Genomic DNA, 27214 nt, shown 5'->3' with positions numbered 1-27214 from the left:
CACACTCTGACCTAATGCCATAGCATGACGCACTCAGGTAGGAAAAGATGGAGGACCCAGACACTGCTATTCTGAACAGTCACTCACACACATACAAAAAAAAAAAAAAAAAAAAAAATTTGTGTTTGATTTTGGTAAGATATTATATCCCCTTTGTCTTTACTTTGTACTAGCACAAATGAAGCCAATTTTGGATGTTACGTCCAAAAAAAATCAGCACTATCTACCCATTTCATCTAAAGGACTATACACAGTTGCGTTAAGGTATGGCACAATCCTCTGGTCTTTACTTATTGGTGTGTGTGCACATGTATTCCTAAGAACAAAACTCACTGCATTACAACGCCAGAGATGAAACTGTTTCATAAGTGGATGCAACAGACATTCTGGCAACATATGCAATGGAATTAAAAATGTTTTACCAGACTGCCGATGTCCTGGTTCTTATTACTATTAGCACATGGTATTTGGTGGGAATGAAAGAAATCAGGAATCAAGTTTTTTTCCAAAATATATTCATTTCCAAATATATTTAGTCAATATAGTTCCATAATTAGATATTTTAAAAGGAGCTTATAGTGCTAAACCATATCTAAAAAAGAGTCAGGAAAAACAGAGTCTTAAAATGTCTGTCTCTACCAAGGATTAACAGAATCACTACTAGCACATAAAATCACTGGATCATAATGACATTACAATATATTCAGAATCGTGCTATTTTCCTTAATATTGCAGCTGTCTTGGACAGAAATTACACTTCTAGACATGGTGTGTTTTCTTTTTACTTACAGGCTAAGTCAGACAAAAATAATTTATGACTTAAAAAAAATCGTGTATCTATCCCAACCAGGAATTTTGGCATTAAGTCTTTGAGCTGAATCACTGAGATAGTATTCTGCCAAAAATGTTTCTAAGAACAGTGCTTGAAATTCCTTTAACGTATGAATAGATCATTGGGAACCCTCCCAAGGACCTTGGGAAGCATGATAAAGAACATTCTTCTTTTTCCCCCCTTTGCTAAAGATCTGGGAGGTAGGAACACATCAATTATGTTTACAAATTTTTCTTAAAACACTTTTTATGGGTCAGACCAGACTGCATCTACATAAAGCACATTGCTAGTCACCCAGTAAGATCCCATAAAGCATGCTGTTAAACACACAGTAAAAATCAGGCAGCATGTGACTTGTGCTCCGTTTTAAAATGTACCACTCCCATCAAAGAAACTACATTTTGCGATAGTGGTATGTGCTATTTCTCCTGCTGGACAGACATCCTGTTGAGAATTGCCAAGCCAAGGCTCCAGAACTGGCTGCAAAAGACAGTTTACTTGCCCTCCCAGATACAGCAAATGGTATTTAGAAATCTGATTCCCTGCTCCTTCCCTTCCCCCCCACAAGAGGTCCTTTTATTTTTCATTGAAGTGAATAATCTCTTGGAACCGTAATTATTCATATGGAATAATTTCAGAAAAGTCTTACCTTCACAGTTTTTCCCATCAGCTGCCACTTGAAAGCCAGCATTGCAAACACAGTGAAAACTGCCATCTGTGTTTATGCATCGTCCATTATTACAGATACGACCATTCTGTAAACATTCATCAATGTCTGAAAGCCAACCAAAAAGAAAAATAACATTTTGAGGTTTTTTTATTTTTTATACTCATGAGGAACATTCACCACTCCCCCTTTCACCACTCCTTTAACCCTACACAGAAACTGGATTCACCTGAAAATAACTTGCTTTGGTTTCCTTAACTGAATGTTACGGAGGTGGAGAATGCTCTTCAGTTTGAAATTTCAAGTTGGCTGTGAAAGAATTTCAGTGAACATTACCCTGCTAAATCAAAATTCAGATCCTTTTAACTGACTTTTTTGCATTTTTGTTCCTCATAAAGTGTTTTTACTAAAATTTAACTTCACATAAGCTAATTCCTGAAGAAAAGAAAAGAAGGGGGAAACTTGTCTTTTGCTGTTGCTTTATGATGCAAAAAGATAAGAGGAAAGTTCGAGACTTTCCCACCTCAAAAGATTCCTCCTGCTTGTTTTATATTTGAAACATCGGTTCCTCATTTCCCTCTCTCTGCAGGAGGTGCTTGGCAAGTTCTTTGGAGGACCTGAATAGTGATATCACACAACGCTGGCAGCTCTCCCTCTCCTCCAAACGAGGGGAGAGGAGATGCTGAGACAGACTGTCTAGACATTTTTTAGATTGCTCAGTGTTCTTCATCAAGGCCTGGACCATCTCCCAGAGATTCCTGCACAGAGGGGACTCTGCTCGCAAGGACCTCGACCAGCCCATGCAGACGCATCCTCTATCACACAGTCACGCTGTTTTCCCAAATATCCCGAATCGGCCCTTCTCCAAGCGCTCTCCGCAGAGGGCCATTCCTGCACTCAGGAAGGAGCAGAGGACAGAGCATCCTCCCAAACTATGTCCCTGCTACCTAGGCAGGTATCTGAGGGAGAACTGATGCCTCTTGAGATTGTGAATCTACATTTGCTTTCTTAGCAGCATGGCACTTCTGGGAAGCTGCTAAGAAGTTTCTGAAAACGACGGTTTTGCAAGCAAAGCAAACAGGACAGCAGAGGCAGGAACTGTTCAAGTGACAGCTTCCATCTCTCTTTATATTTAGGAAAAGCACACAGGCTTGGTAAGTCTTCCCTCACTTGATAAACAGGCATAACTGATCAGTAATGGGAAAAAAGTTTTCTCTCTACTTTGTCCCTTTCCTCCACTCTCGTGGCACTCAGCTGTACATAGGCCTGGCTTCAGTTACTCCACCAGCTGTTCTTCCTTAGGACAGGCAGAAAACCTACATCAGCTCTTGAGATTTTTCTGACCTTTTATTTTTAGGGCTTGTTAGGCTCTTTACCTTCATGCATCTGCTGCCAACTAAATTACAGTGCAGAAAGTTAACACAGAATTTTACTGCTTTTTATATATAGACAGAGATTCACCACTTGTTTCTGTTACTTGTGTAATTTTCAAAAATTGTGAAACAACATGATTGTTTTTTTTCTTTTTCAGAGAAACTTCCAAAAATCAAAGCACCTCTCTCACTGAAATATTTGTAATGACTGCTATCTCCATGTAAGGTCTGACCATCTCTTCCTTCCTGAAAGGTCAAATAGATTACAGGAAGCACTTTGCTACTTAAGCTTTGACTCCTGTACAGTCAAGCCTTTCACAGCTAATGTCATAAAATTTCACATTTTTTTCAGGTCTACTTTACATCCCCTCTTCTGCCATTGAAAAGTATGTTTTTGATCACTAATCATAGCACTGACAGCTTTAATCGTCTAAGAACTTAATTAACAAGTTCATTCAGCCAAAATCCTACTAAAATTTTAAGAAATTCCAATTACAGTTGAATCGGTAGCTTGCAATAAAATCTGCAATTATTTGTCAGTTATCTATCAATCAGATTTATCCTGCAGAAGAAAACATGGAACCTCGGAGCAAGGAACAGATAAACATCTTGTCATTATGGAGACTTCATTTTCCAAGAAGGGATGTAAGGGACATTTGACACTTGCATATCACCACACACACATCTGTGTGTGCAAAAAATAAAACCTCAATGTACAAAGCAGTCACACAAAGTAATTTTACAGCAAATGCTGATTTTGGCAGGCACCACTCCTATATGCACATTTTCCAACTGCACCCCACTAGCTTTTTTCTTTTTCCTAAACTGGTCCTACAAATTTCTTCAGAAAACAAAGATTCTGCACATCTTAGCACTTTCTGACCTGCCTGTCAAGCAAGCAGAGTTCCAGTAGACTGACTGCAGAGCAACTGCTAAGTGACCACACTTTAATGCCATTAAGCTACTGGGCTTCTGACAATCATGTGTTTATTTAATGAATCAGTCAAATTAAAAGCGTGTGACAAAAATGACTCATGAGTAAATGCATCACCACTTAGGCTCCACTTCAGCACTCCTTCACCACTATTCAGATGAACTAAGGAGATGCTTCTGCAACATGGCTGTTTGGCAGGCAATTAGGTCAAATACTGCCAGTGACAAGCCTCAGTGGTGCTGGCTCTACAAGTCTTCCTGGACTGGATGAAGTTTCTGTACCACAAATACCCCTTTCTGATTCACAAAGGAGAAAAATCACACGCCAATACAGAGTTTTCTTCTCTGGCTTTTTAGAAACGTGAGTAATGATTGAGAAGATCTCTCTTCCCTTCACTTGCTAATACATTGTTATTCTGCCCTTCCATCTCTGATCCTTTCCTGTGAGTATTTTATATAGTATTTCATTAAAATAAAACTGAAAGACTCTGAATAGCTTTTTCTTTTAGCTCATATTTGGCAGATTGTTAACTACATGAGAATATTCAGTTCTTCCCCTCACTTGTTTCCTCTAAGGAACACATGATACTGTCCTGCTTTTGTGGCCACTGGTGCTCACTGTGTTTATTCCTCTTGTGCAGTTGATAGACCTCACTGCAGTTGCTAGCAACAAGCAAATAAAGATTTCTGCCAACAACACCAGGTTGCTTTGTGAGCCAGAAGGATGAGGCACGTAATCGTGGCCTTCTACATTTGTATACAATAACTTGCTTTTATACTCATTACTATTGATTTAGAACTGGTAACATGTTGACAGCCACTTTCTGAACTTAATTGGCATTCTCACTGTGCAAGGGAAAAATAACTGCATGAGCTTCTACACTTCAACTTCTGCAATACATCTCTGAATTTACCTCTCCTGCTGTGGGTCTCATGCTACTGTGACTGCCAAGCCATAGGTATGGAAATGATCTGCTGAAGCTGTTTCTGTAAAACAATTGCTTTCTAAGGGAATACACTACTAAGTACTTTTTTGTAACGCTGCCTAACATATTCACTGCATATCCTGCTTGTTTGCTAAAGAAACTCCTCAAAAAGCATGTGTTGTAACTACATGGATGATACAAGCCCTTAGCCAAGCTAATCATTTTGACTTAGCATGAAAAAAAATTCTCCTACTTCAAGTGAGAAGGTTACAGTAGGAATTAAAAGCTCCTTATAGGAGGCCAGAATTTTCATATTATCCTATTTTTCTTCCTAGTTTCAAGTATCTCCACTACTATTCTCCACTTCAGAACAAGTGTGTGCCAAAGGAGCCCTCCTTTTAGGGCAGAAGGCAAAATATAATGAAGATAAGCTGTGAATTTGAGCATTCAAATTTAGCCTATTTCATCTAGATGCTTCACCTCTTCTGGAATGTTAAGGTAGTCAATCACCCTCCTGACAGAAGTCTCTCATGTCACTTAAATATAACGGAGTGTATCTACCTTTGCAGTTGCAGTCAAATTCACACCCAGAACAGTTTAGGAGTCTGTGCCCGACAGAAGGCTGAACACCGAGGGGCTAAGCGTTCCTCGCTCCCATAACAAGACAGGACGAAGACCAGCAGGACTATTAGTCTAGCCTGTTCTTTAAAAATGCCCATAACAGGGATTTCACAGGTTCCCCAAGTGGCCTTTTCCAGTGCTTCACTGCTTTTCCATATCTTATTTAAGCTTTCATTGTTGTAATTTACATTGATTTCCGCTTTGGACCATGGGCAGGAAGAACACAGAGCACTGTACTCTTATATTTACCCACAGGAAGACTTATTTTTCCTCCCACCTCTCTTAGTCTTTTAACAGCCTTCTGTAGGTAAAGGGCTACTCCAGAGAAGGGGTGCTTAGTTGTCCTTGAGATACCCAAGGAGCAAAAGAAAAAAGAAAAAAAAAGTGTGAACAGTTAAAAAACACCCCCCAAAACAAAAAAACACACCCCAAAACAAAAAAAAATCCCTCTTCCACCTCCAAGACAAGAAATGGTGCCAAGATAGTTTTTGCACAAGACAAAGTGTCTCTTTTCTTAACTCAGTCTGTAAACTGCCAGCTCAGGTACGTTAATCATTTTGAAAGAGCAATTTTACTGCCGTACTTGATTTATTAAAAAAAATCTTATTTAACATATGTTGAATTTTGCTTAAAAATATTTTCCCTGCTGATATGTATACAATACTACAGATGTGGCTATAAAACTGTACTTTACCTCGGCACTCTGTTCTAGTCGGTGTACTCTGATATCCTATACGGCACTGGCATATGTAGGATCCTTGGGTGTTCACACAGTCTCCACTGATGCATGGATTCTTCTCACATTCATCGACATCTGTAAATTACATACAGTATTTTACTGTCTTAGTATTTCACTGAGACATTGGTTGAAAGGTAGTCACGTCTATAGGGTTATTTCATTGTTTTGTAGTTGGAGAAGCAGCATTCTGCAGTTTGGAAGGAAAGGGGCACCTAATCCTTGCTCCTGTCATCAAGGTCTTGCTGAGTTCCAAAATCAAAGGACTCAAGAGCCCAGCACGATACTTCTGATCAGCTGAACAAAAAGACTTGTGGATCTCACTAAGGCTGAGATGATGCTCCTTATTGCCTTCTTTTTTTAATAATAGTTCATTTGCATGCTCAAACAGCTGGCAGTTTTTTAAACAGGTCATTTTAAATCACTAATAAACACATTATAGTCACGTTAGTAAAATAAGAAATTCTTACTTCTGCATAATTTTGTGACAAGATGTTAAACACTGTCTTAAAGGCAAAACTGCTGTAAAAATGACTTTGCAGTTGAAAGTAATTACTTTTTGCCATCTTTGTAAATATGAAATCTATTTACTGTTTTTTGTTTTTTTAAAGAGAAATCACTTAGGGTCATTACGCTGTGTGAAAAAGAAAGCTTTTTTTTTTTTTTTTAAAAACAAAATTTCACTCTGTGATTTACAGCAAAAAAATGCATACCAATGCATTCCCCTCTAACATCTAGTTGGAATCCTTTGTTGCACTCGCAGCGGTAGCTCCCAGGAGTGGGAATACAGCGTCCATTAAGACAGAGATGTCGGAACAGCTGGCAATAGTCAGTGAAGTTCACCGGCAAGATCACTGAAATAAGAGAGTTGGAAAAATATTTTAATAGTTCATCATAATCATTTTATGCAATCTGCAACTTGTGCAGCATTTTCCATCAAAAGTCAAGAGTTACCTTCTATCTCAATGCGAATTACAGAGCAAATCAGCATTGAGAAGGAGAAAACATTACCTTCTCTCTAAGAGTTCTATCTGAAAAGAGCTAGTAATCGCTGACTTTTTATTTTGACAAATCTGTTTTCCTCTTCCGTAGGACAAAAGAGGACTGACTGCCCATAATTAGGTAGAAAGCGGGTGCAAGGCACTGTAGGGACTCTATTAAAAGCCAACAGTAGCAAGCAGCAGCCAGGCAGTGGTTCAATTATCTCAATGTTTATAGAGAGCAGAGAGAGAAGATGGAGGGATAACCCCAGAAGGTAAGCCTATACAGTCTTTGGCAGGCCGATGTGAGCTGGCTCTGTCCGTGCTCCCAGCTGACCAGAAACTGTGTAGCTACCTCAGTGCAGTATTAGGCCCGAGTTAATAAAGTTTGCCTCTTGGGCTTATTAGCTCAGCTTGGTGCTGAACCATGACTAAATAGTTTCAGTTGGTGGCGGTGCAAGCAGAGCTTGCTTGCATCTGCACAGACTGTGGATGACATGAGCTTGTGTTTACTTGCAAAGGATTTGTGGCTATGCCAAATGATTTCAGGATCCTACTGTGGACTACACAGGCACTTAGTAAATTCACTGAACAAGGGACGGAATAAGGAACATACCAGTATCCTGCTCTGGCTTCCTCCTTGCTCTAGGGAAACCTAATCTATCAACTTTTCCCCTGAAAAAGTTCTTCACATTGGCTCAGCCTCAGTGTCCAGCAGACTAGTACTTCTAGCTGTCCCTTTTCTACCTAACCAAGCAAGAATGAGGAAAACAACCTGACAGCAGCTGCTTTTTCCCAAGCGAGTTCTGTAACATAAGCAGCCACCATAACTGAGTTGAAGAGCTACTTATGTTTCTCAGTGTTGACATGCAGCAAAGCTCACAATATTCTTAAAATAATGCAGCTATTACAACACATGGGCCTTAGTAAATACAGTGAGGAAGTAATGTTGGAATCCTAACTTGATAGGGAAGACATTACCAATGAGGTATACTTGCTGTAAGATACATGGCAGCCAAGCTATGATTAGAAGAATACACAGAGACTAGAGAGATACAAAAAGCAAGCAAGAGATACCAGCAGCTGCAAGGAGCAAATTGCTCCTAAAAATGCATGTTTTCAAAGAAGCTAAATGCAAACAGTGCAGGAAAAGGTTAATATTTCATGCTTACCGTGAGGTGGTGGAGCACGAGATGGATAAACTATTTCTGGCTGAGGGACCAGAGGAGGGTAAACACCAGGAATAACTGTATCAGGAGGAATGATGTCAGGACGGCCCGGAGGAAGGTCAGGTCTTGCTGGCAGCATAGCAAATACTGAGCACAATTTGCGATACTCATCTGAAACGTGAAAACACGAACACCATTTTAGACTCATACAGCCATTCCATTTAATCCAACCATCCCCCTTTTCACACAGTGAAACTTTCCCCCTTTTCAGACTAGCAACAGCAAATCTTAAATAATCTGGAAAATCTGAGGCTATGTCAGTTTTCTTCATAGTAACAAGCTTTGTTCTGTGAATCAAGTCGTTAATCCAAAGAAGGAAGTCATAAGGATCGTCAGAAGACTGCCAATAAAAAGATAACATTACTGACGTTCTGTATTTTGAAATTTAGCAGTGAGGGAGGGACCTGATCCTAATCTATTTAGTCTGCTTTCAGGCAAAATCTTTGACGAACTCAGTGGCAAGTTTACCTAAAGAAGGACTTTTGGACTCAATCCCAAGTTAATTTAATATAAAACTTGCCACAGAGTTAGAAAAATAACGAACAAGGAAAAACGCTGGTTTCAAGTGGTCTCTTAAAACTTAGCTTCCTTAAACAAAGAAATATAAATATAAGTAATGAGGAAAAAACAATTAGAGAATGAATATACTAACATTATTCTATTGCAAAAATAAGGTTTGTCAATAAAAGCAGAAACCAAATGAGGTGCAATCAAAGGAGTCTAGACAAAGAAACTGAGTCCGAGCCACACTCAGTGTGGAAGTCCATCCTTCCTCAACGGATGGGAAAAAGATCTATTTTGCTGTAAGCACAGTCTGTGCTCAGTGTTATATATTCTCCTATTGTTTAACTCTGCAAGTGGCATCTGCCCTACTGCCCCATTTTTTCCCCCTGCACCCGACTCTTTTGTCTCCGGGAAGTGTGGGTTTGGAACGTACAAGCCGAAGAATGCACACAGGGTATCGCAATTAAAGACCACGTTTCCAGCTGACCTAATTCATGTCCACAGTTCATGTGCATACAAATAACTATTTGTGCAGTCAATATCTTTGCATTTCAAAATTTTAACATTTATGGCACAACACAGGAGAGGAATTATATAATGAAAACAAAATGCTGAGAAGATGAATGAATAATATAATAAATTAGAAATCAAAAATAAATTCAGTGTTTGGAGAACGACAGTACGTATTTCAGTCTTCAGCACTCTCATCTCATGTCTATTTCCACTTGTAAAACATATTAGACACTTTTCCTAAATCACAGTGGATTTGATAAATTAGCATGATAACCTAAGATTCTGCTTTTTCTTATTATGATCCTTGCATTTATTCTAATGCTTTTCAGTGATCGGTTTGTTTCATATGTCATGGCATTTCCTTCTGTTGTTTGTTAAAGTGATTTTAACCTTTAAATCCTTCACAAGAATATTTTATTGTTTGGTTTATTTATTTTGTTCCAGCCCTGCATTTTTGCCTGTTCATAAGCAAGCTGAATCTGCTCTCAGTCAGTGGTCTATCTGTGATAAAACAGACACGGAAACATTCAGAAGAAACAGTGCCTGCGTAAGGATGTATACAACCTCCAATACGCAAGTGTTTGTTAATGATGGTGTTTTTAATAGTCAATTCTCTAGTCAACCATTCTCTGCAAAACACTGGTTACTCATTTTGAAAGAAACAATATTGGGTTTGTGTTTTTTTTTTTTTAAACTCTAGATTGGTAAAGTCAAATTATTCAAAGCCAATCCACCAAGAGCCTAGGCCTTCCATGCAAAAAGAAGTCCCAGCTCTGTAGCTGGCCATCCACTGAACGGAGTTAGCATACATGAAGGAACTGTTCAGGTGAGAGGACACATGGACTGGATTCCTGAGATACCACTTTTAAAGCATTTATAGTGCCAGTGGTGAACCCTGACATGCCATATAAACAATTATTGCTGTGTTATGCAGTGAAATACAGTGCAAGCTCTTTTTATTGCAACTCTAATCTCCATGTGTAATTTCTAGCAATAAACAGCCCATTTTATAGTAGCATCTGGGTCTGCTGCCCACACTGGATATGCAACCACTTGGTTACATTATGTAACTACTTTATATTACAGTAAATTTCCATTTCAGATTTGGAGAGACTTTGACTCACTGGTATCCTTCACTTAGAGCTCTCAATTTCTCATCTTGCTCTCTCGGGATATAGAGGAACGACTGAACAAGGATAGCAATGCCATGCATACATGTAAGGCCTTTCAAAGGATTCCAAAGCACTTTTGAAAAGACAGTAACTTACAGTCTTAATTTATATCCCAAGTCAGAAAAACAGTGGCTTGTAACTATAGTCTGGAAGACCTTACACAGATTTATGAGTCAGGAAGTCCTGGCTTCTAGTGCCCTCTCCACCACTTGTCTTAACCTGTGGCCCTGGCCAAATTACTTCACTTTTCCACCCAGTTTATTCACCAGTTAGATACGGATAATCAGAAAATATGTAAAGAAAACAGGTAATGTGTTAAGATTAAGTAAAGCTTCTTCCTCTTCTTTCCATCAGATGGGCATCAGAGATTAGACTGTTTTCTTAGCATTATTCTAGTCAGTCCTAATGTTTTTAACATTTAACATTTTTAACATTTTTAAATATTATTAAGAAAATAGTGACAGAAGCAGTAAAAGACTTTGAAGAGTTCTGATCTTACATTTCTGCCCCTGTATTGGGCAGCTTCAGTCAAGGGATTAAAATAAGGATTATCAAGAACAATGAGCACTCCCATAGGTAGTCTCTAACAATTTTTTCAGCATTATACTGCTATAGCGTGACCACCCCATTCCTTCCTCCCTCAACTGTGCACCTCAGTTGAGCTCCCCCCAGCAATCCTCAAGCTTCTTGTATTCTCTTCTTCAGCATTTCAGTAGGTCTCCAGCCCTAAGCAATCTCAAAAGCATCCTTCCTCCACTCTCACACTTAGTTTCACAATCTGCTCACCATCTTCTCTAAATTCAAATTTCACATTATCTGGGGATCTCAATACATAGTGAGGCAATAAAGCACAGAACACATTTTAGAGACAGTCAGTGGAGTTACATAATTTAAACAAAATCATGTTCACTGTCAAATTTAAGGAAATAAATGACACTTCAGGAAACTGAGCATGAGATAGAAGAAAACCCCATTTCCTGGTGGGAAAAAATTCCAGGGGAAATAAGGATCTATTAGAAGGATCTGGAGTAACCTGAAGCCACAGAGCATTTTGAAAATGAAACCTGAATCAAATGTGGTCACAACATCTAGGCTACAAAATGTTCACTAACAATAAGTAATTTCCTTTGGTTATGTCTGCGTGTGGTCCTGAGCAACTTCCTATAGTCCGACCCTGGTTGGACTACACAATCTCCAGAGGTGCTTTCCAACCTCAATCATTCCATGTGACTGTTCTTGTAAAATATCAGTATATATGTATCTCAGTAGATAAAGGAAAATCACTGCCTGATTCAGTGGTCAATCACCCTTGTAAGAATACAGGTGGATTCATACCAGTAGATCTGATCGGACACATTTCAGGAGCACTCACTGCACCAGAAGACCAGCATCGGCCACTGTCACAGCAACACTGCATTTTGGATAAAGGCTGTGGAAGCTGGTTGCCGCAGCGCCCGTTGGTCAGAGAAGAGAAGCAGTATCCAGGACGCATGTCTGGCAAGAGAAAGAACAGGATATGTAATCGCTAGTCCAATGAAGTATGTGACTTTTACAAAAGACAAAGGTACTGTTTTTCTTGGTAGGCTGCGTTATTGGAAAAATAGCACTTCTAACATTAAAACAATCAGAAAGTACAAGGCAGAAAACCTGAAAGATCTAGAAAATACTTGGGCAAATCGGGATTCATTGCAGGTGTAACGCCTCCTATGTGAAAGTTGAAGTGAAATACGTGATGGCAATAAACTACAGTGGGAAATGTGTATTCAGTAGATAATAAAATATGCTTCAGTGCCTTCAAAGAAAAATTCCAGTGTCATCTCTACTAAAGGTAGTACCAGATCAGTTCTGTTTAAGCTTTGTTTTGAAAGCAACTGATTAACAGCAACTTATGGCATCACGGTTCCCAAAACAGTAATTAATTTTTCATTAGTTCCAACCTCCTCAGCTGAAGTATGTAGTGATTTGACAAGATATAGGCTTGCAAGCAAGAAAGAGCAACGCAGCTCTAACTGGTGCCATCACATTGTTTATGGAGATGGGTTGGCTTCCTGTCTGAAAGGGCAAGAATGTGCTGTACAAAGAACATCCTGTACCCAAATTTCATATGCTCAGCTCAAATAACAATTTATAGAGATCTCCTAGCTTAGAGAAGGGGCAGAAAATGTGGATGGCAGCAAATAAATAGATAAATAAATAAAAGAATAATCTGAAGCTTTGAGCAATTGTTTCACAATAATAGTGTCACATCATGTCAAATTCCATATAAGTTGTGGTGTGATTTGATGCTGCGTGACAAACTAGACCATATTTGTTTCTACAGAACAAGAACATTTGCTGTCAAAATGTAGAGGAAAAAGCTGCAGACATAACAGTACAACACCAGTCACCATTCCCTAGAGAAACAGCATCTCAGTTATCCAGGGCATGGTGGAGTCATCTGTCTAATAACTGTGGTTTTCAGAGTTTACTAGCTATTCTAGTGGATATAAAAAAGCAGGGAAGTTTCTTATTATTTTGAGGAAATTGATATATAGCGATATGTTGGGAGAGTCTGTGATGGTTCTGCCTTTTATTAGCTGGAACCTTGAACACGGATATTACTGGCGGTACAGCTGAGGGAGTCAGCTGGCCTTCGCTTCCAAACTCTAGAGTTAGGTCATTCTTACAACATAATGGAAATCTGAAATGGAGAAGATCTATTCAGTTGTGTTACTGGTCCTCCATTTCCTCCTGGTCCCCAAACACATACACTCCTTAATCTACCATCTTAAAATGAAACAAAGCCTTAATGCAGACTGCTCCACACTGCATCTGTTACAGTTTTGGTCTTCATATGCAGTGGAGAGCTATGCAGATGCTTAGGGTGATGGGGGGCGCATGGTAAGGAAGGGAGTCCTCTAACCGACTCTATCAGCATCCTCTGCAATTCATCCTTCTCAAATTTGCTAACAATCAAGTTTTGAAACCTCTGAAAGCAGGAATGGGCAAAAGGTGGGGAAAGGTTCTGCAAAAGGCCTGGCCAGAGAAAGGAGACAGATCGCAGACTGAAAGGAGAAAGCATAAAGAAATTCAGCATCTCCTTATTTTTTCTGGACTTCTGCAGCTCTAATGCCTAAGCCTTGCGATTCCATACATTTATTTTTATTTTCCCAAGTGCACAATGTGCCATAAAAAGGTAAACACAGAGCAAACATCTTTGTCTAGCCACAGTTGTAAGAACTAATCAAAACCTACATCATTTTCAGAAAAAAAAGAGAAATTTGTGTGAAAAATGCCAAATCTTTTCATACTCTTAATCAGAAGTGACTTTTTCCCTATTTCCTGTTTTCTTCTCTTTTATTTTTAGCTGCAAAAAGAAAAGCACACACAAAAAAAGGGTGGGCAAGAATAACAGGAAAAAGCTTTTTTGTTTCAAAAACACAAAATCATTTTCAGCTTTTAAAATTTTAATATTTTTCAGTAAATCTAATTTAATATTAATAATTTCAGTAAACTTAACTTAATATTTTTCAGGGTATTTTGAAATGGCAAAAAATCACCATGAAGAGAACTATTTCAAGTAAAATGAGTCCTTAAAAAAAAAAAAAAAAGAAAAAAAAAAGAAAGAAAAAAGGCAATCACACAGTAACATTCTGAGCAAATGAATTTATGCCAGCTGGAAGTGTGGGCCAACAGCTCTCTTCATAGTGCTCTCCATGTACTTGGGTTGAGATGTCCTGCTTTTGTTTCTCCTCTTCAGCTCTAGGAGATATTATTTGGTGTTCTGTCTACTCTAATTTTTAAGGTTTGTAATAATGGAACTCCCAGTTCTTCCTTTGGATGTTTGGCTCCAGTGCTGCTTCGTTTGAGTCCCATAAGGGATATGTTTCTCAGAAGCATTTCCTTATACCTAACAGAATAGACACGTTCAGCTAACACTTTTCACTTAAGACAAGCAAGTGGTAATTAAATAAGGGCTGCATGTTTTGCCCAGCTCTAATACAGATTTGGGCTCTATCCTTGTTAACATGGCAAGTATGCAGTCTGCATATTAGACATAAATCCAAAATATCTGCAGATAATTAACAGTGCTTCCCATTTAGCATGTTTTGCTTTGGACATGAAGCCAAAATTTTAATGATGGCTCATGGTCTGGCATATTATTTAACACAGCCTGTCATCATTTAAATACCCAATTCTGTTGCTAACCTATTTCAGCCTGGAAATACAGCGGGTAAAAAAGGCTGGAAAACGGCAGAAATGTAACATGGATATGAACGTTGGGCAATTCTAACTGAGCAATGAGTATAAAAGGTAGAAAGCAGACAGAAATACTGCATCTCTGTACAAGTTCACTGCTACAGAAAGGAGCATCTTTTCCATAAAATTAAGCACATGCAGTAATCAATGAACCTCACAGTCATTTAGGAGCTACTACTGTGAAGCAATAAAAACAGTGCTCCATTGGCATTTTAAGTGTACAGCATATATCCTCTCTACCAAAATGCTGTTCCTGATAATGGAAGAAATAAAGTTCATTTCGCATAACCTACAGAAATAGAATGGTCCCACTTAAAATGAATCATATTCCAAACTACTTCCAGATTTCCAGGGGAAATTAGTATCATTTGGTACTTTTCTCTGTGAAGTCATTTTTGTTCAATCTTTTCCCAAATGCTTTTCTACAAAAGATGCCAATATGGGATGCTGTCCTGAACCCCTATGCTGTCAATGTGTATAAGCCTCTAAACAAACAAGCCAAAACTGTGGGAATGAAACTTTTCCTGCAATGACAATGAATGCTCAGAGTTCAGCACTGACAGTGAAAAAAGTAGTTACTGCTTAAAAATGAAAAAAAGGACACAGAATGAAATACTTGACCTGCTTCGCAGCAGGCTATATACTTTTCAGAAGTACTGCGTAATTCTGCTAACTCTACCCTTTCATGGCTTGGGCACTAATGTGGCAGTCATTTAATTCACACAGTCCCTTGGTACCTGAGTTTGGAAGGCTAGTTCTACTCTATCACAGTGAAAGCTAGAAAGAACAGCAGTGCTAAATCATCACCATGATGGAAGCAGCTACAAATGTCCCAGAGCCAGCTTAACACACTACTTCCTTTAATGAAAAAAAAGTCTGAATTAAGGTCATAACAGCAGGAATGAAAAAAAAAGGGGGGAGGTGAATTATCTTCTTACTCAGTTATGTTTGCTTTTCTAAATGACTGCTGAATATAGTACGGACTAAATCAGAAACTAACATGAGAGAGAATAAGAACATCAAGGAGATCTGTTAAACAAGTTCTGTCTATTTTAAGGCAGAAAGCATGGCATGACAGAAAAATCCTAATAAGAAAAACGGGAGGGAAGGTCATAGCGAAGGAAGAGGGAAAGAGGAAACATATCCCACAAATGGAAAACTCACTTCAGAAAACAGGCACATGATGTACTTCACATAAACAAAGGATTTCAAGAATATCTGGTGTTGAAATACATTTCCAGTATAGTGTTATCCATTTCAGAGATTCATGAATGGCTCACGGCACCTACTGTTTTATCATTCACAGTATTCTACTCACCTATGCATTTTAAACCATCAGGAGCTGTATAAAACCCTGGCGGACACTTGCAGAAGTAACTGCTAACTGTGTTTGAACACTCTCCTCCATCACAGATTCCAGGAATGGTGCTGCATTCATCAATATCTTCACGAAAAAAAAAAAAGACAGGAGCAGGGGCAGGTTAGTTCTGGCATCAGTACACATTTTATAATACCTATTAATAATCAAATTCTCCATGGTCCTTTAAGTACTAAGAGCACAAACAGCAGTTTCAAATATGGATCAGGATCTTATTTTGTTAGGCATTTTATAAACACAAGTGAAACAGAATCTAAAAAAAAATGTATCTGTAAATTGCAAAAAGCCAGAGTTTGTTTTAATGCTTAATAATGATGGACAAAAATCTAAAACTGCACTGGGGACTTACTAACCATGACCTCTCAAATTCAAATTCTGCACACTAGAATTATCAAACCTGCTTTAAGAAGTGTTGTGGCACTTGTAATGACCACAGTGATCAGGATCTTTACATTTATGTCTCACATTAACTCTAATAGCGCAGTGTCTCATAACACCAGTCTCAGGAAGTGATTCAATAAGGACTTAAAGGAAGTATAGCACCTATCGAACTGCTCATCCCATCTCCCAGTGCATTTTTATTTTTTTCTTGGAATTCCCCCATATAGAAGTATTGACCAGTCAGACACTGTTTAAGTAATGCAATCTGACAGGGTTATAGTTCAAAGCAGGATGACTGCAAGCAACAAAGATTACCTTTCCTGCTTTCCCCTTTAAGTGGATGTTCTGAAGTTTCGAAAAATTTCTAGACAGAAACTGAAACCTCTACCACAGAAAGCATGACAGAAGTCAGGCAATGTTCATAATTTGCCTAAATTTTGTCAGCAATTTTAAAGTAAAATTCATACTGTGAGTGCAATCATTAAGAAATTTTGATCCATATACTAAGCCATCATCACACATCTAATGCAGAGAAATTTTCAAAATCTGCCTAAAGAGATAACAAATATCTTCTTATATATCTGCTATAGATCATACCTGCATACACAGAGGGAATTTGCACTGTTTCTTCCACAGCTAGGAGCTTACAGTATCTACAGTCATGCAAATAATAAACCTGTGCCAGACCCAAATGCTCCTTAATTACCCTGAGCAGCCAGCCTGTGATGTGTAGCTGCTCCCCCCTGGTTTCCCATGACTTGTCTTACAACTCAGCTGCATCTACTTAGCACTGCTCTCATCTTCTAGGAACCTGGAGGCCAGCTGAGCCTAAAGACAGCTCACTTTTTCCACGGTACCTACAAGAAGAACCAGCAAAGCGGAGCAGAAAGGGAGGCTACTCTTCAGAGAGCGATCAGCAATGACCGGCTGTCACAGCCATCCACCGTCACCGAGTAGCTCTCCTGACAGCGAGAGCCCAGGGAGAAGTAACGGCACCACAGGACGCTCTCCAACCTCTCCTCCAGAGACCGGCGAACAGAGAGACACATGGCTGTAATAATGATTTCACCAACCACAAAAATTTCTGAGATGAAATACTGCAACACCACCCAACACGCCAAGGCAAGAAGTGAATAACATTTTAGTCATTTAAAATGATTGGAGGAATTCAAATGTAACGCCTAAATTGGAATTTGGCCCCAACAGATGGGGGAAACACCCGAAGTCCCGCAGGACCATTAATGAGCTTTATAGCAAGCAGAGAGGATCTCAGTTCTACTGCTCCTCTGCAGAGAATAATACAAAAATGATCAATTCCTCTTCCCCTAGGTAAAGAATCGGATGGTCTAACACCGCTGTGGGACTTGCCTTTGCAGGAGAGGAGTGGAGGGACCGGGGTGGCCCGCAGGTAGGGGGACCGAACGGACAGACCCGCTCGGAGCAGCCCTGGGCCCGGGCCCCTTGCGCGCGCGCTCTCCCCCAGCAGACGCCGGCTGTCGTGATGTGGGTCACATTCCTCGCTTGGGTGTAGCGGAGGGGTGTGACTTTTTGTACAGTGCTACTTGGAGGGTGTTGCCAAAGCCTCCAGTCCGAGTGCCCTGGGAGCGCTGCTGAGAGACTTTTGGCTTCTGCTCCAGGATTATACTCTGCAGGAGTCCCAAAAGTCTCAGTGACAAAAAATGTGGAAATTGAATTTTGGTCTGAATAGAGTCCTTAATTAACAGAGAAAAATGCAGTTGTAAGCAGATCAGATTCAAGCATCTTCTGACTCAAATTCACCAGTGTTTATCTTAAAGTCAGTGTTGCCACTGTTTATGTAGAGTCTGACCTTTTTAAAAGCAAAATCACCACTCTTTATTTTAGGGTTGAGCCTAACCCAAACAGTATTTCATTATTTATACTAGTGTTGACATTAATATAAGCAATATTGTCATTGTTAAGCATGCGAGTTTTATAAAGGTAAGTATACTTGATGTACTCACAGTCATGAATGTCACTGTAGGAAAAATTACTCCCACATCACCACAAAAAAACATACTTATCTCAGCATTCATGCAACTGCAACAGGAATGGTGATATAAAGCACTAAAATAATGTAACACTTAAAATCTAGTTTTCCACCACCTGTGCTAATACACAGACCATTGCCCTACAGGTCTCATTTCCCCTCTTGTTCTGCTCTCTCATTATATCTCATGATTTCTGTTCTGTTAGACCAGTGACCAAGGATACACTACAGCTGCCAGCAGTCGCATTTGCTGGACAAGATGCTAAACCAAGCACATGATCATATGTTAATTATTATGTGTTAGATTTAATTACAGTCAGTTACAATAAGCCAAGTACTTTCTCTTATAGTGGAGATTTCAATTTCAGTAAAATTCAAAGGGATAATTTAGGAAAGCAGAATAGATATTCAGTAGTTGTGTGATTATGCTCTCAACTCTTAAATCACTATTCTATTTCTTGCACATGGAATAGGACTGCTACTTTTAATTCCTTGCATTGTATTATTATTAACAGGCTTTAACTAAAATTGCTATGGTAGGTGCAATACACAGATGTAGTGAAAGTATGTCCCTGCCTACTGAACTTCAGCAATGCACAGGTATAAAACAGAAGAAAGGAAGCTTCATTCGCTCTTTAGAGCCAGGCAACCACTCCGAAGAGTTTTCACAACATGATACAGGAAATTCATGCCAGGGTTTGGAAGTGAACCAAGGTATCCCAGGTCCTTGGGTCCAGTGCCTTGACTGTTACCAAGTACAGGCTCTGAAGGTGGGTTTTCTCTATATGATTAAGCAGTCAAAAGCCTAAAAATCACAGTAGCAATGTTTACACCATCCAGCTTATGTAAACCCACAGTTTTCAGTTTTCCAAGTACTAATACCTAACAAGACACAAGTTCAGTCTTCCCTATACACCAACTTTGTGGTACTTCATCCACAGAGGGAAACACTTGCAACGTTAGTACCCTGAAGTTGGGCTACTGTCTGCCAAAACTACTGGTAGTAAATCTGAAAACCCTACTGTGTACAAACTCCTCCGAAATTGCTTTCCCTAACCTCCAATTAAATTATAAGATTTTGCTTGAAATAAATAGGGATTTTTCTTTTGAAAGAGTAAGTCATAATTCTTCCCAACTGATTAAAAAATTTGGGGTACCTCCTTAAAGGCACCTTACCCAGAAGGGGAAGATGCACACCTCGCTTTGATGATCACACTCCTTTATGATCTTGGAAGCTGGCACTCAAAAATCATTAACCACTTTTGAAACTTGTCTGCTCACATGAATTTAATTTTTGTATAATGCCTGAAAGGAGGATCAATTTTCAGAGTCTAAAAAGTATCAGGACTATACAGTAGCACAGATGGATCAAACTGTGCAACTGTCACAGTTTAATACTACATTCCTTATGTATCCAAAATTCTGCTAAAATGAAGGAGAGGTCAGATAAATAAAAAATGAAGAATCAGCCCTTATACAGGAATAGTTCATGATGATAGCGCCCACATTCCAAAACACTTTAAAGATCACTGAAGTCAATTTGGGAGTAAAGATTTACACAGTATGACATGTGATATCAGGATCTGGCCCCTACCTAGTGAGGACATATTGGTTAAAAGAGATTTTTATAGTTAGTCAAATCATAAAACCACAGGAATGCTGGTTGGGAGGGTCCAACCTCCCACTTGGCACAGGACTACCACCGACACTAAGACTGGGTCAGCCACGGTCTACCTGAATCTTCAAAACCTCTGAAGATGGTGATTCCACCACTCATCTAGTGACCTGTTCCAATGCTGCACTACCCTCCTGTCAACAAAACGGAATCTTAAATTCCTGGTGGTCATTCTTCATCATTTTATCCTTCCTAAGCACTTGATCTGCAAGGTACTAAATGCTTGTCAAGCACTCAGGAAGCTATTCAGGACATTCAGAAAACACTCTGGGGCCAGATCCTCTATGGTCAAAGTCAGTGTGACAGCTAACAAAGCCAGCGATTTACACTCAAATTATCCCCTCTAAAATCAGGATTGCAGTATCTATTCCTGATTATTACATCATAGAGAGGAAAAAATCAAATCAAAGTTAAGAATTAGCAAGATTCCATAAGCATGCAGCACAGATTTCCACATTAATAGCTCGCACCTGTCATCCTTCCAAATTAGGATCACCAGTAAAGAGACAGAAAATGTTTGGCCTTTCTTAATATCTGCAACTATAAGGATGAGTTTACAGCTTAGCTGTGCAGTCTTCACTCAATGCACTTTAAGCAATGTTAAACTCTCATTAATATCAAATACCATTTACCTGAGTAGGTGGGGATGTGTTTAACTTTCAAGTCATATATACTTTCTGATAAATAAATTCACAGAAACATGTGCCTCAAACATTTCTAAAGCAAAGTATCAGTTAAAATATTTTTAGTTGTAATGTTTAATTTGTTTCAGATGTACCTTTTAGTCTGTAAAATATTACATGAAGAAATAAAGGCTGGAAAAAGCTGCAGGGCCAATACTTAAGGTTCTCTGGTTTAGAAGGAGAAAGGACCATTATTTATATTTGTTACGAAAAATGTTATTTGCATACTCAAGGCAAAAAGAGAGAATGCAAAGTTTGTCACAAACTTCTAAACAAAGTTGGCTCCCAAAATATTTCCCCCCTTTACTTGCAGAAGAAAGTTCTGTAAGTTCTTACCATCACATTTTTGTGTCACTTCATTAAACTTGTGTCCAGCTGGGCATTTGCACTCAAAAGATCCAACAGTATTAATGCAATTTCCCCCTTGACAGATCCCAGGGATGGCTTGGCATTCATCCACATCTATCATATAAAAAAGGAAAAAACACCTACTTTTAATTCATTTCTCAAGAACAGCCATAATGATTTGTCTACATAGAAATTAAGGAAATATGCTTAAATCCATTCTTCACCCATCATAATATTACACCTACTTGTGAAGAAAGACACTAATTTTGAAACTACCCTACACAAAGTACGATTAAGTACAGTTCTCTAAATATTTTCTGCAAGAAATCACATTGTTATTATTGTTACAGACATTAAACATCTAACTGCTATTGCTTTGTTTTTCCAAAACATCTGGGGAATAATGGTACAGAGAACACAGCCTGCCAAAACCCAGGGCCCTTGAAAGTATCAGAAGTCAGGCACCCAAAATCATTTGCCACTTGGAAAATCTTGGCAACTCCGTCCAGCTGAGAGCCCCTGTGAGCAGAGCTCCCGGAGCCCGGACGGGCTGAGGGGCTGTGCACGGGCGGTTTGGAGGCCCCCTCCGTACCTATCACCCACAGCTCCTCCGCTCATGGGGCCTCCCGCAGGGAACTGCACAGTCGTTATCGGTAGAAGTGATTAACTCCTCACTCCAATAAGATGAGGCACCAACGACCCTAAGCTGTGTTTAGGATCTGACTCAAGGAGTTTCACAGCCATAATTAGTGTCTCGGGAGGCATTATTAATGCCCTGCTTAGACATTCACCACTTTGTTTTGCATTTTTCCCTTTATACCTCCCTCTTCGCTTGTAATTTCTCAGTCAGGAAAATGAAATGACAAAGATGATACCACAGGCTAGGTAGGAAGCGCAAGACAAACATTTTCAAGGGGCCCCAGTTTTTGGCCTAACAACTACTGTAGCGCAACAACATGTGTGTCACTGCTAAGCTGCAGAGGTGTTGCTACGGCTCAGTAACAGCTAGAGGAGGAGGAGGTACCGCAGTGGCAGAGCGTGGACATCTTGCTCACGGTCCCCCAGGACTGCCCTGTGTCTGCTGCTCCCCCTCCTTTGGGAACAAACGCAGCAAAAAACCACCCCCAAATCCTTCCCGTCACCCACTGCCCCTAGGGGTACCAGCTGCTGCTGGTAAAACCTGATTTCTTCAATTCTTGGGCTTCTCACTGGGACTGGTTTCTACACAGGGACACAAGTTGAAGGAGATGGTGCCTTCAAACCTCCCTGTATAAGTCCCAGAGAGCCAGCTGTAACGTGTCTCGTAGTCTGAAAAGCAAAATACTATGTCTGTACAAAAGGCCAAGAGGCAATTTCCCTGGGAGTAGGAAGCTTCGTGCATGCCAAGGGGCATATCTGTACCACAGAGCAGAGCATTATGTAAAGATCCCTGAGCCGACTCGAGCAGGTCGGGAAGCGCAAGCGGCGGAGCCGTGTCAGAGCCGTGCGGTGCCGGAGCTCCCGCCCGGGCGACGGGGCCACGCTGCTGCCGGGGCTCGGCTGGTCGCTCCCTAAAGCAACATGCAGTGTTTTAATAACAGCAATCATGCCAGATTTCGTGGCTCGGCATTGACTTAAAAAAATAAAATAAAAAAAAATTAGAACTCATGCTCCTGAGTCACAACGTCTGCCTCAAAATCCCACCTTTTGGCTTTCGTTGTCATACTTTGTATCTTTAAAAATCTCAGCTGTGATATTAATTTAACTTTCGGCCAGACAGACAAAGTCAAACTGTGGGCAGCAATATTTACTTTTTAAAACAAACTTGCCCCCACCCCCCTCTGCTTTATTTTTTGCCGATTTATCCACACAATAATAACGGTTTCTTTTTCTCTTCAGAGAACCTGGATTTTATTTAACCTGCTTTCCTTTATTTAGATTGAATATGGATGTGAAATCCCTGAAATGTCTTCGGTCTGAATGAATGTTATCTGATTTCAAAAGGACTGGATTTAGTACAATTGCATGAAAAATAAAGCTAATATGTGGTTCCATAGCAAATCTGTTGAAATTACGAACACATTACAGGAGAGCAGATCAACTGGAAAGTACAAGTCAAACATACAGGGCCAGGACTGTGCTGGCACTGTGCGCAGTTTAGCATATATGTAGCTGCATGCTAAGAAATGTGCAGCAAGCAGAGACAGCCCGTGCAGAACCACCGGAGAGGTCACCGCAGCTTTTCCGTGACACAAGCAAGAGGGATGTGAGTAGGTGCGGCATGAGGTCGGGGTGTGGGCCACATGTTTATGCACATAAAATCTCAGAACTGTCCAGGACCTCAGTTCACAGACTTCTGCACAGTTTAGCCCTGACCTGTAACTGCGAGGGGGGGAACAATGCCACGGAGCGGCTGAGGTTAAAATACAGGTACATCACGTAGCATACACAAACATGCCCATCTCACAGCTCATCGTGCCTGTCTGCAGACACCAAACGGGACTTGGCCTGTAATAGAGGATAACTACATTTTTATTGCAGTGGAATGCCTTGAAGTTCCTCACAGGAATTCCATGATTAAATGAAGTTACTAATAAACTTATAATCTTTATCTCCTCCATTTTTAAAAAATGCTGTATCTTATTAGAAAATGTTAGACAGATCGAAATAAGCTAGTCCCAAAGATATGGTCCTGGGAATTTATAATCTACATTAGTTTAATACATAGCTGCCCCTGTTAACTTTCTCCTGTTTCCTGCCAGACATCCAGACAATAAAAGAATTTATACAGCTGGAAGTATTAGAATAAAAGCCAAAAGCAGTGTAAGGGCTTTCTATGGTAAGGCATGCTCAGAAAGAAGCAAGCAACATCTGGGTGGATTTTACGATTCGAAACAAATGCAAATGCATTTCCAAAATTGTATAAAATATATAATACAGCATTTCAAATGGCACAACGTGCACTTTTTTCCAGGTCGAAGCAGCGTAGCTCAAGAGATAAGACACTTGAGATGAATCCAAAACTAACAATCCTGAGCTAAAAAAAACCCCACAACAGATAACTGGAACAATATCATCGTAGATTGATTTCTGCATGTTTTGAGTGCTGTTTGAAACAGATGAAATTCCTCCACGGAACGGTCCAGTGGTACCCACAGAAAAACCCTTACAGAACCAAGCGAAAGGGCTGCTGGCAGGGAGAAATTCATTAAGATGCTGGCTGCTCTCACATGACCTAAGTTACTAATGTACTCACTTGAACATCAGGCACTCACTGAATCATGAAGTAATGTATCTGACAATGTTTTTCCATTCTACACACATGTAGCAGAGAATGGCTTAGGACAGGTTATTCACAGCAGTGTAACTCAATTAACACTAATCCAGTAACAATTTCAGCAGCTTTTGGGGAAGCTTCACTGCTATCTCACCTTGACAGGCTCCAGTTCGAATGTTGGGAATGAAACCTCGGCGGCAGGGATGCGGCTGGGCTGGACACATCTCGCAGGGGTGGCCCCAGGCTCTCCCCACGGTTGCACAGCACAGGGTCTTCGTGCAGACTATTCCACTGAGCTGTCCTTGGCACATCTGGTTGGTCACCAAAGTGAAGCACGGGCCAGTCCTATAATCTGTGCCAAAGACAGGAAACCTAATCAGCATCACAATACAAATACATGACAAAACTTATAATAAAGCATAACAGCAAGGGACTTGGGCAAGTCTTCCGCACATAAATTCCCCACCTTACTCAGCGATCTCACTTGCCAGTGTTGTATGGAGGATTTTTCTCAAGTTTACTTGTCATTCAAATCTATTGAGAACAAGCAGTTCTGTGAACTATCTTACCAGGAATACTAGATACTTAAGATACTCCAGGTGCCCTCTGCAGCTTGGTTTAACCTCTCATAACACAATCTGGGACGTCTTTTCACCAGATTGAATCCAGTTTGTTTTAAATACTCATCACACTAATTAAAATAATACTGATAAAAGAGTTAGGATATGTTTATTTCCAAAAGTGTTGTTCTCAAATGAATCTCAAGGGATAGGAATACAGACTACGGGTATTTTTTTGAGGACATTTTTTCACTGCTATTCAGCCATATGCTGTACCAGATATACGGGTAAGCTCTGCCTACAGCTGAACGGAGGGCATGTGGAACACATCTGCTTTGATTTGTTTATGGTAGGACAGGCCACTTATCCAACAGGCAGAATTAAACTAAGATGTTAATAAAATACTAGTAGACTTTATTTTGTTCCATTCTCCAAGGGCAACAACCAAACAGTGGTACTGCCAACTCCTGCTGTCTCCTGCACATCCGGGGTGCACACTCCAGCTAACTCTTCACAAGTGACCTGAAAATGTTTTCCTGTTGCGGTGCACCAGAACAGAGTCCAACATCCCAAAAGTAAAGCCAGCAAATTATGAACCTGATGTTCATCTGTACTGAAATAGTTAGCAGCTGCCTGAGTCAAGGTCACTAAGCAATCCACGCTGCCTTGCAGTCATGACATCATACATTCCTCCAGTTTCCGTGCCACTTCCAAACTTTGTTAACAATTACATGTTTCCACTAGACCATTGATAAAATGCGTTCAACGGGGCAGAAGCAAGAACCAATCCCTTCCCCACCTGCTCCATAGGACTCTTGCTGGACAAACACTCCCAGATTGCTCCCAAACCAAATGCACCTTGAAACCTATCATTTAATTCATCTTTATTCAAGTCCAGGGATGCTACGTCAATATACCGTAATTTTGCTGATTAATCAAGTCACTCTTTGATATAGTAAGTAAAATGAAGTCCTGTAAGATATCCAGTAGCTATAATATACTATATTGCTACCATTATATTTATCAAAGAAAAATCTTTGCAGAAAGAGTAGCAAAATAATTTGAAAGACCTTTTTCTGATAAACTAAATGATGCTAACTATCATCTACTCTTCACTAACTCTGTATTAAGTCCTGTAATTGCTATTTAACCTGTTTAATGGACCTATAATTTATCAGATCATCTCCTTTTTCCTTTTGAAATATTGGAAAAATGTAATTTTCTTCCACCTTCTGGAAGTTTGTCCTCTGTTTCGAGATACATGGAAAATTAACCTGCATGACTCTGAGAATCCTCTGGCTAGCTCTTTTCAGTCTCCTTGGTGCCTGATACCTGGACTAGCTGTACAAAAAATATCTCAGTGCAATTACTGCTATTTAATATCATCCTCAGATGCTATCAGTTTACAAACAAAGTTTGTTCTGTCCTATCCCCTCCAAACAGTGCAATTGCATTTACTGAACACTTTTCCCTCCTCTTCCTTATCAGTGGCAATTTTGTCAGGCTCATCTTGAAATGGGTCAGAATTTTAGATAACATTTCTCATATCCTTGGTTACCTAATTCCTTTTTATTGCCTTGATTTTTCTGGCATTGTATTTCTCATCATGTCCCTTCACTTCCCATATCAATTTCCTACACTGCAACTCCTACAAAGTTTTTCTCTTCCCATTTTTAAGCATTTTTGTTGCTACTTTGGAAGCACGTAGTACAAAAGTAAGTATTACTAGCTTCTGTCTTATTCCTTCTGAACACAATAAACATATATAAGCCACAATCACTTATACCTAATCCATTAAAAAATTTTAGTTCCAAGACCAACTCCTCATCCTTGAGCAAAATGAGGTCTAAAAGAGACTTCCACCTTACAGTATGCAAAACTTCTAACATTAAAACAATAGATGACAAATTCTTTAGGAACTCCACAGTTTTGTGCTCGGACATGGGACCTCCAGCATATCTCCTCGGAATGAAATCCCTCACAGCAGATTGTCCATACACAGTTTACACACAGGTGGTTAAAAAATGAGTTACCTTGTTCTCTGTTGCAATGAGAAGCATGCATCAGGCAGTACTGAATACCCCATCTTGTATTTTACTTTAGAATATGAATGAATCAGCATTTAGGATCATTTGCTTTCAAGCTATAAATGACTTAGCAGTCGCTAAAATGACTTAGAAATATTGTGAACCCAGTGAAG

General features: G+C 39.7%; 1 protein-coding gene across 2 annotated transcripts in view; it reads right to left on the bottom strand.

Annotated features, from left to right (window-relative positions):
* FBN1 (fibrillin 1) overlaps positions 1 to 27214 on the bottom strand; it is a 163756-nt gene that overhangs the window by 81699 nt on the left and 54843 nt on the right. For both annotated transcript variants that reach the window (XM_064517333.1, XM_064517334.1), the window contains exons 7-14: positions 24609 to 24806; positions 21187 to 21312; positions 16044 to 16169; positions 11822 to 11980; positions 8241 to 8408; positions 6802 to 6942; positions 6047 to 6166; positions 1482 to 1607 (exon numbers count right to left, since the gene is read on the bottom strand). In XM_064517333.1, the coding sequence (XP_064373403.1) occupies positions 1482 to 1607; positions 6047 to 6166; positions 6802 to 6942; positions 8241 to 8408; positions 11822 to 11980; positions 16044 to 16169; positions 21187 to 21312; positions 24609 to 24806 (1164 nt within the window). The remainder of the gene's footprint in view (positions 1 to 1481; positions 1608 to 6046; positions 6167 to 6801; positions 6943 to 8240; positions 8409 to 11821; positions 11981 to 16043; positions 16170 to 21186; positions 21313 to 24608; positions 24807 to 27214) is intronic.

This window comes from Dromaius novaehollandiae, chromosome 10 (assembly GCF_036370855.1).
Source record: "Dromaius novaehollandiae isolate bDroNov1 chromosome 10, bDroNov1.hap1, whole genome shotgun sequence".
In the NCBI taxonomy this organism is placed as follows: domain Eukaryota; kingdom Metazoa; phylum Chordata; class Aves; order Casuariiformes; family Dromaiidae; genus Dromaius; species Dromaius novaehollandiae.
This window is presented reverse-complemented; position numbering and strand designations above follow the sequence as displayed.